At 43.1% G+C, this 9,785-nt stretch overlaps 1 protein-coding gene across 1 annotated transcript; it reads left to right on the top strand.

Moving 5' to 3' along the window:
* Positions 1-1,890: 1,890 nt before the first annotated feature.
* On the top strand, positions 1,891-9,219 carry rac3b (Rac family small GTPase 3b; the record flags this gene model as incomplete). Its single annotated transcript, XM_083993948.1, has 6 exons — positions 1,891-1,925; positions 4,619-4,690; positions 5,840-5,957; positions 6,801-6,863; positions 7,486-7,645; positions 9,089-9,219. 6 exons carry the CDS (start codon positions 1,891-1,893, stop codon positions 9,217-9,219), a joined length of 579 nt encoding a protein of 192 aa, XP_083850074.1.
* Positions 9,220-9,785: the final 566 nt, after the last annotated feature.

Genomic DNA, 9,785 nt, shown 5'->3' with positions numbered 1-9,785 from the left:
AAACAATATGTTGTTTATTCAGTGCGTGGCTTCTAGACTGTGGGCTGCACTCAACACTTCAGCCTCTAGGGTTTTCCACTAGAGAGTCAGACTCATACTCTTGTTTGTTTGTTTACCCGCTGGAGGAGATTATTAGCAGTTTCGAAACCATATGTTTCATCCTTCCTTGTGGTCAACTTGGTTTTATTACATATCAATGGAGTGATAGTCCAAATTCTGTTTCCACATGTGCATTACCTTTTCAATTATTCAGTCAATCACATCCAACGTGTTCTATACTCAAAGGATGGAATAAGAAGTGTTGTTGCACCTACATTGTAATTTGTCTCATTTTAAAGAAATATTTAACTGAGCCCAAACTCAGCCCCTGTCTTAATGCTTTATTCACAGCTCAGATCTTCGACAGCTGAGCCCACTCTTATGTCAGGAGCTCTCACTGTAACTGAGATGAGCTGTGCTTGAAATTAATTGCAAGTGATCATTTATATCTGTTCGGGCCATCCAGCTCCACTCTGCTGAACCCACTCTGTCTGGTCTTTGTCTCCTGCAGTCCTGATGAATCCAAGGCAGCGTTAAAGAGTTTACATGCTGAATGAGATTTGGTTAAAATATGCCTTAATATTGTATCTGTCAAACCAGACGGCTGCCCCCACCACCCTTCACCCTCACCTTTCAGTTCAGATGCAGAAAGCAGAAAAATTATTCACAAAATGCTTTTTTTTTTTTTTTTTCTACAAAGGGCATTTTCTCTTGTAACAGAAACTGCTGTTTTATGAGGTGATATGTTTCCAGATGTGGGCCAGATGTGGGATGGATCTTTTATTTGGATGTGTAAATGTTTTTTTAAAACCATTTTTGCTCAGTTTTTTGACGACACGTGTTTTTGTAACAGCAAAATGAAATGATTTTTCTGAAATAATAATAATAATTAAAAAAAAAAAACAGTGTGATTTTTCTATATGTGTGAATGTGTTATTGGTTGGTATCAATCTATATCACTGGGTACAATGTTCAGTGTGTGTAATGTGCTGGTGGGGTGGGGATGTATGAGGTCACTGGGTCTTCAAACTGCAGCCGAAGAGCTTTTATTTTCAAGATAATTCAACCCTCTGTTTGCTGTTCTGTGGTTCAACTTTGATATGAGCTGATTACAACCACAAAGAACCAAAAGCCTATCTCATAGAGTAAATAGCACCTGGTTAAAACAAAAATGATATAATAGAGTAGCAAAAGAAAATAAATCACATTCAGCAAATAATATTTTAATGTGAAAGGAGATTAATGTTGTGCAATGAAAGATGAGCAGTTTAAAGATTCAAGAGCCATCTTGAGTCTATTCTTAGAAAAATGAAGTAATGCCAAACATGATTGACAGAATGATGAGAAATTAATCTTTTACTTTTTTTTTTTTTTTTGCCTTTTTTGTATTGTCTTAACATTCAATAGGCTATTTTTGTTTCTGGCAGAAATGGTCTTTGGCTCGGTTGTTAGTCTATTTTATGTGATTTATCAGCAGCATCACTTTCAAACAGGCGCTGCAAAGGTGCAATAGAACAGGATGGATGTGTTGGTACCATTGAATTATTCTTCTAATAGCTCATGGTTAACACACGCTACTGTAGCTAGGAAACAATAGTGAACGAAGGCGGAAGTGGAAGGACGTGAATCATCCCTTCCTTTCGACGGGATGCCTCAATTTTGCGACATGTCCCTTTAAACGCGCTCGGCACTTTCCGGACTCACTCGGCGCTGCTCGTCATCGTCCCCTTTCACTGCGGCTCCATCGCCGAGCGGACTGGCCCGCTGCTCTCATCCGAGACCTCAGCGCAGACTGTCGGATCTATTGAACCACCATCGGCGGCTCCCTCACAGCCTCCAGCTCGTGTCCAAATGCAGGCGATCAAATGCGTGGTAGTCGGCGACGGGTAAGAGCTCCAACACGCCGAGCACCAGCACATTTTTTTTTTTTTTTTTTTTACCCCCCTCTTGTGAGATTCAGTGATGCGTCCACGGACGGATGGATGATGGGAGGATGCTATGTAGGAAAAGGAGCTGGGGGGGCTCACCGAGCCGTCGGTCGGTCGGTCGGTCCGTCGCCCCGCTTTTTCCGCGCTGCTGCCGCCGCCGCTCCCCGATGCTCGACACGTTCTCCTCGATCGTGCGCTTTGCGGGCGCGTCGGCTCCGTTCCCGTCGTGCTCTCCGGTTCATTGTGACGGTGGGAGCGGTGCGCCTCGGGATGCTATGCGGGAACACCTACACGCCTCGCACTGCTCGCAGGCCACTGGAGGCAGGCTGAAGTGCTGATGCACGCTAAGGAATTTGTGGCCCTGTCAGTGGCAAACAGGCCCCGCTGCCCTAATTCTGCTCTGTGAGCCTTTTCTTACCCGCATCCACAGCCCACTCGGCTCCACGCACTGACATCTGTGGGTGGATTTGATGCACTGATGGTGTAAATTCATGATATCGTTGCTAGGTGCAGATTGAGAGCAGGAAAATGTGTCCTTACATTAATGCCAGCTTTTAGAAAAAAAACAAGAATAGGCCTCTGATTGGAGACATATTCACACAATTCAAGTCTAAATGTTGAAATTAAACCATTGTGGCTTTTAATTCAATTTGAAAATGCTCCTATTTTTTTCTTTTTGCAAATTTTGACTTCTCTCTGGGATTAATCTCAGATCTCTGAGGAAAAAGTTTGTGACCTTAATCCTGCACTGTACTAGAGGAAATGATACCGTGTGTTACATATGTCCATAAAAAAAAAGATATTCATAGGCTACAGCAATTTTCAAAGGTCATTAGCCTGCTGCTGATTTCACACACCAAGCTCAGTTTATGGGTCATGAGGAGAAGCTCCGGCTCAGAGGAGAATAACCAGGATTGTGTGAGTGTGAGGGGAGAAAACCACATGTTTATAGGAGACAGAGAGAGAGAGAGAGGAGAGAAGGCTGGAGGTGTGTGAAAGGTGTGGGTGTTACCAGGCAGAGAGTGTGTTAAGGTGTGGCCAGGCTGAGTTCAAGGAGATTTTTTTTTTTTTTGCTTTGCTTTGCCTCTTTCCTACAAATGTGTGTTTTGCAGTCAGTTTTTGATCACCAGGAATTGTCATAGTACACAGTGTACCGATGCCTTGTAACCAGCCAGCCAGCCAGTGTGTGTGTGCATGTGTGTGTGTGTGTGTAACATAGTGATCTGTGTTCAGCTGTGCTCATTTGGACCATTTTTATTTTACCTGTCACACTGTCATCACTGACTGGGGCTGCACTGTTATACAACAGAGCTATTTAATTAATGCTATATAACTATTCCATCTAAATCCAAATGTCTGCTTTGTAAAGGACCAGCAGCTGCACAGACACCAGCTCATGAATGTATTATAACAACTGGAGAGTGGTGGGACTCAAACATGGCTCCCGTTCACCTGAATGAACATCTCCAGCCAAAAAAAACACGTTCTGCCTTTCACATTTGCTTCTGTGTTACGTGGCTCATTAGTGTGTCTCCCACTGGCTCCGCCTTCACATTCCAGCTCAATCTATAGACCATACATTGTGTTGATGTCACACACAGGACCAATGCTTTTCTAGGCCATGGGAAAGTTGCACAGATATAGCCTACAAATATAAAACTGTGAAGGACTAAAAACCGATAATACCAAGAGTTGGAGGAGGTGACCTTCTATTTTACCATGCTGGAGTGTGTTTGTCTCCATTTTTACTTCATGTGTTAGAGTTGTAAATGTGGTAGGCTACATGTGAGTCAACTTAAACCGGTTCAACTCACATGATGGATTTCTCTACTTGTTTGTGTCCTCCAAAACAATTTCACACCGCTTGCTCTCTTTTTTTTTATTGACAAACTGTCTGTCGATCTATTGTATCAATAGAGTCACAGCTGGGACGAGTGATCCTTTGGCTGTGCTCATTTCACAGACAGGATTGGGCGCACATGAAAAACAGTTTTAGAAAAACCGTTTCATGAAAAAGTCAAAGACAGTTTCGCTTTACGACAAGCAGATTAGGCTTTTAGACACAACTGATAACATCGTTTTAAATGAATTCGGTTTTGGATGAAATCTCACAGTGTTTTGGTTCCACCTGGAAACCACAGAGTGCTTTTCAATTTTTGCACCAGCTCTGATTCCCACCCAATTTCTCTCCTTTTCCATGGCAACCTCAGCTGAGGCTCATGTGTATTGTAGTGGAGCCCAGCAATCGTGACACAGTGATGTATGAAACATGAATTATTCAAAGCGATGATGGCCATAACGTAAAGCTTGCTGTATGCTCTCGTCTTCCTTATATGAAATGTAAAAAATTAATTGAAGCTGTCAGTATCAGTAATTTTAACTCCCTCCCTCTTGTTATTTACTCATCCTCTATATTTCATTGGGAGCCACTGTGTCCCTCAGGCAATATGAATGTAGGCCAGTGTCTGTGTGTGGCACTCAGGGAAGGGGAGTAGCAGCCTGCTTTTACACACACACACACACACACACACACACACACGTACACACACAGCCATGCATACACTATTCCATACAATTTATATAGATCTGGTTTTTGTACTGGTGTGTGTGGAGCTGTATTGAAACGTTGCTGTGCCTTCTTCCCTCCTCAGGGCTGTGGGTAAGACCTGTCTGCTGATTAGCTACACCACCAATGCCTTCCCCGGTGAATACATCCCCACTGTGTGAGTACACACCACACACTGCCACACACGTTCACACACTTATTTGACGTAAGCGGTGGCTTGATGTTGTAGGACCGGCGCTGTGACAATACACTGTATGACATGAGATGATTGTGGGACTAATATAGGCTATGTCAGCCATGAGATAGATTTGCAATATTGGTAGCCCTTGCTGTGCTAGCACTTATATTTTATGTATTAGATCTTAGCTTTTAATAATCCAAACCAATGAACGTGACTGATCTACAGTATATTGATATTGTTTGTAGCCTATCTGGTTTTTTTTTTTATTGCTTTGGCCTATTCAGACTTGCCACATAAAAAAACAGATCCAGGTTGTTTATCTAGTTTATTCTCGACCCTGGGAGGAAAAAAAAGGAGTTTCGCAATAGAAAACTAAATAAATGTCTCAGTTTGACGAGCTAGCTCTTTGCTGAAATGTCAGCCCAACCCATCCTGTTAGTTTAGCTTAGCATAGGCTAAGCTAAGAGCAGAGGGAAACAACTAGCCCGACTCTGTCCCCAGTTCCTGTAGAGCTCATCAATTAATAATGTTCATGTTAATAATGTACAAGTTGTGGTTTTGCTGTGGGTTATGGTTGGACTATATCTTGACTGGGATCAGTAACTGGTGAGATTTCATGGTGTGTATGCATGGGCGTTGCCAGTTACAGTTAGGCCTATATGTAGCACATTCAGTTTTTTTTATCTTTAGGGGTGTGGGTAGATGTACTGTAGGCTATTCTGAGTCAAGTTTGTAGTTTCCCCCGGTCTTTAGGTCTTTATGCTAAAATAAGCTAAGCTAAACTAAGCTAACATGGTAGATATTAGACTGATATCAATTTTCTTCTAATCTAGGTCTAAGCATAATGGGTATTTTAGGGTTTATCAAAATGTTGAATGCTTTAAATATACTGTTATAAGTATGCCTATTTATAATAATATACCAAATTGTTCCTTTAAAACACTCTCTCCTTGGTAAATGCCTCCATATTTTCTAGGGGTTAAGTTTGAGGGCTGCCTTTTTTTCATTGTGGTTTACAATGTGTTTTTTCTTGAATTCCATTGAATTCACTTCTAACTAAATCACCCATGTGAATGCAGCGTGTCCCGTCACTGTGTGTAACTCAGTGTTGTGTCCCTCCTGCAGCTTTGACAACTACTCCGCCAATGTTATGGTGGATGGGAAACCAGTGAATCTGGGCCTTTGGGATACAGCAGGACAGGAGGACTACGATAGGCTCAGACCACTGTCCTACCCACAGACGGTATTCATACTCTTTCCCCTCCGAACCCACACACACACAAAGGGAGACTCAGGAAGAAGAACTCTACAGTGTGCTGCACCAATCAAACTACTTCTAACCTAGAAGTCAATGGTTACACAATGTTAAAATACAGTATAGCCTATCTATGCAAAGATTTAAGAGTAGGCTAAAGACATGGAATGTATGGTGGACATACAAACAGTAGCAACAATAACCTTTATTTAGATCATATCTTGGTTTATCTAAATTTTTAATTGCATGTCACAAAACCTCAGTTTATAAAAACACTATACAGTTTGGTTACATGCAGGATCAGATAATGCCATTGGCTCTAAATGACATTAATTCTACTATGTTAGAAACACATTTCTACATCTAAACAACTGAAACATGTTCTTCCAACAATTACTGTAGATATCATATGGAACTATTTTGTTATGAAGTGAAATCCATTTTTCTCAAGTATTTTTGGGCCATTTTATGACTTTATTGATAGTGGAGATTGACAGGAAGTCGGGGAAATGACATGCAGTAAATAATCAACATGGCCAGGGGTCAAACTCTCGATCAGCTGATCTCTAAACACTCGCCTACCAGAGCACCCCACTTATCCTTATTTAATTAAAACAGAAAATTAATTAAGGAATTCTATTTGAGCAAGACTTTCTTTGATAGTGGCCCTTAAATAGAGAAGTATTAGTGGCTTTTAAGGGGAAAAAAAAGACATATATATCAGAGCAAAATGAGGGATTATGTTTATGGTTGTAACTCACACACACATACGCTGGAACACACACACTCCGATGTTGATCTCAACTAGCAATCTCTCTGGTTCTCTCCCAGGATGTGTTCTTGATATGCTTCTCCCTGGTCAGTCCGGCCTCCTTTGAGAACGTCCGAGCTAAGGTCAGTACGCTGACTGACCACCCCCACCCACCCCATCCCCCATCCCCCATCCCCCATCCCCCACCATGCCGAGTCTGACCACAAGGAGGCACATCTTTTGCTCCACCTGGCTTATTGCGCCGCCGCCACCTATCCAGACCTCGCCTTAGAACGGTCTGGATTTGAACTCAGCACTGAGACACGTTGTAAGACGAGGTCTGAATGAGTCCAGATGCTCTGCAGGGGGAGGGAGGGGGGGTCCGGCTGTGGTTTGGTCTGCTGAGCATCATGAGACGCTCTCATATGAAATCACACTCTGCTTACGGTCCGACCTCCCTCTGCAGAGCCCCTGGTCTGTCGGGATCGGTTCTCTCATCATGTGATGAAGTGAAGTGATTGGAGGTTTGCTCGGCCTGAGGATGTGTTGTGTTGTGTTCGCACAGCCACGCTACCTTTCAGACTGATGTATTAAAAACATTTCCTCTTATTTTCACAACTCACAGAGTCTGTTGAATGTCATCGTGGAAAGGCGCTCGACGCTCTCCCTCTGTATCCGGCTAACTCTTCTCTCTCTCCTCTCTCATCGACTCTGTCCTCCGTATATGCATATTCCTGTGTGTGCGTGTGTGTTGCGGTGCCCCAGTGGTACCCTGAGGTGAGACACCATTGCCCCAACACGCCCATCATCCTGGTGGGCACTAAGCTGGATTTGCGAGATGACAAGGACACCATTGAGAGGCTGCGCGACAAGAAGCTCTCCCCCATCACCTACCCGCAGGGCCTGGCCATGGCGAGAGAGATTGGTAAGGCGTGTGTGGCATGTGCACAGCTGGATACAGTCGGCATGGCGATCAGTCATTTGTTATTATTTATTTCTTTACTTCAAATGGTGAGTGACGGTGAAGATGTAGCCTTGTGTTTAATAATGCAAATACAGGAAGGGAGGTATTTCTTCAAATCAGGTTAAAGGGATACTTCACCCAAAATCAATAATTCACCATTTTCTACTCACCGTCATGCCAAGGAAGGGTTTGGAGAACTTTCAGAGTCATCAAAACGCTTTTCATCCTACTGGCAACGGATTTTCATATAATGGCGGCAGATAGAGCTCAGTTTTGAATCGTCCAAAACACACTATGAAACATCCAAATACCTCCATACTGCTCGTCCGTACTGACCCAAGAATGTCCTGAAGTCGCGACGTGAAAAAGTTGTTTGGGAAAAATTATTTGATCTCTGTTTTTAGCCTTGTTGTGAGATTTGCTGCGAGATGTTCTTCCGTGTTTACATCATTCATCCAATGGTTTACAACGAAGAACGAACATCTCACAGCAAATATTGCGCATGCGCACAAACATCAACAGAATTATCCATTTTGGGTGAAGTATCCCTTTAAGCAGTGAAGCAGGAAGCTGCCAGGAATTCACTGCAGTCACCTTTAAGCCAAGTTTAATGGAGGAAGCACACTCAGTAAACCAAGGCGAGAATTGTTGGTTGCACAAAAACCCTTAAGGTTCCTACCAGTGACGGACTGGCCATTGGGCAATATGGGCAAATGCCACAACGGCCGTGTAATGATGTGGCTGAGGCGGCCGCGTAAAGATGCAGCCATGTTGATGTGGCCGCGAAAAAAATAAAGAAATGGTGGGCTGGGGCTGGCTGGTTTATGGCCGGCCAACTCAGAAAGACTGAAGACTCAATCTCTTGCTTGAATATGGACAGCTTATAGCTTATTCGGTAGCCCAGTCCCCTAATGCAATCTGGGTTTGATTCCTTCCTTCATCACTGAATGATGTGGCCTCTCTGTCAAAAATGCCAGGGTCTCTTTTTGGTGCCAATCCATCACTGGCTTCTACTTAAATATGACACAGGTTTAATTTCTACTTAGCTAAAGGGTTTTCTTAGTTAAGCTCTTAAATTAATAACAGGAATTTTACACTGGTAAAATACTACAGTTTCCATGGAGACCCTTAGTCTTCATTAGCACATCAGGGCTTGTGGTATCCATTATCACCTCACCTGCTATTGTCTGTAGAAAAAAGACGGCTGAAGAAAATACGGCAAGAAAATCTTATTGACTGTCAAACAGATCTATGTGGCAAAAGAAATTTCTCGCCATTAAGTGTGTCCATCAGGAAAACTCCTTCTTCTCTTAACTTTGTCTTTGAATCTCCCTGCTACACATGAGCACTAGAGGCAGTGCTGCTGAGAACTGTTTCCCATCATGCCCTCTTCCTGGTCCTCAGGGGCTGTGAAGTACCTGGAGTGCTCCGCGCTGACCCAGCGAGGCCTGAAGACAGTATTCGACGAGGCCATCCGAGCCGTGCTCTGCCCTCCGCCCGTGAAGAAGAGGGGGAAAAGGTGCACCATGTTCTGAGGAGGAAACACTGCTATAACCCCACACACTGCATCACCATGAACAACAACCACTACTTCTCTGAGAGGATGAGAGAAAACTAGTGCGAGTGAGTGTGCACTGCTGAGATTGCTTTCTTTATATTGATGTTTTTTCAAAACGATATTGGTAACCAGGCCAATATTTACTCTGATTTTTTTTTTTTTTTTACCATTACTGAATAGTTGAATAGGTTCTGAAAGACAGTGACTGTCCACTTACTTTGTACTCATAGAACCACATCAAGTTGCCATGAGGGCTGACAAAGGTTTCTATTACTCGTCTTCATACTGTAACATCTCTTCTTTCTCAGCCATGCTTGCTTGAATTAATGCAGTGTTGACTAGATAGAAAGTGAACTATGAATACGCCTTCGGGTCGGAAGTTACCCTTAGCTTCTGATCTAAGATCAGCATTTGGAAAAACAAAATAATACTGCCCGCATTTATATTGGAGTCTACAAAAGACAGTCAGTGTGGGTTTATGAAATGAGATACAACAAAGCCTCAGGTCGTTGTCATAGTTTCAGATGGCCTTGTGCTCACCAA

This window comes from Trachurus trachurus (genome assembly GCF_905171665.1).
Source record: "Trachurus trachurus genome assembly, chromosome: 19".
Taxonomy (NCBI): Eukaryota; Metazoa; Chordata; class Actinopteri; order Carangiformes; family Carangidae; genus Trachurus; species Trachurus trachurus.
This window is presented reverse-complemented; position numbering and strand designations above follow the sequence as displayed.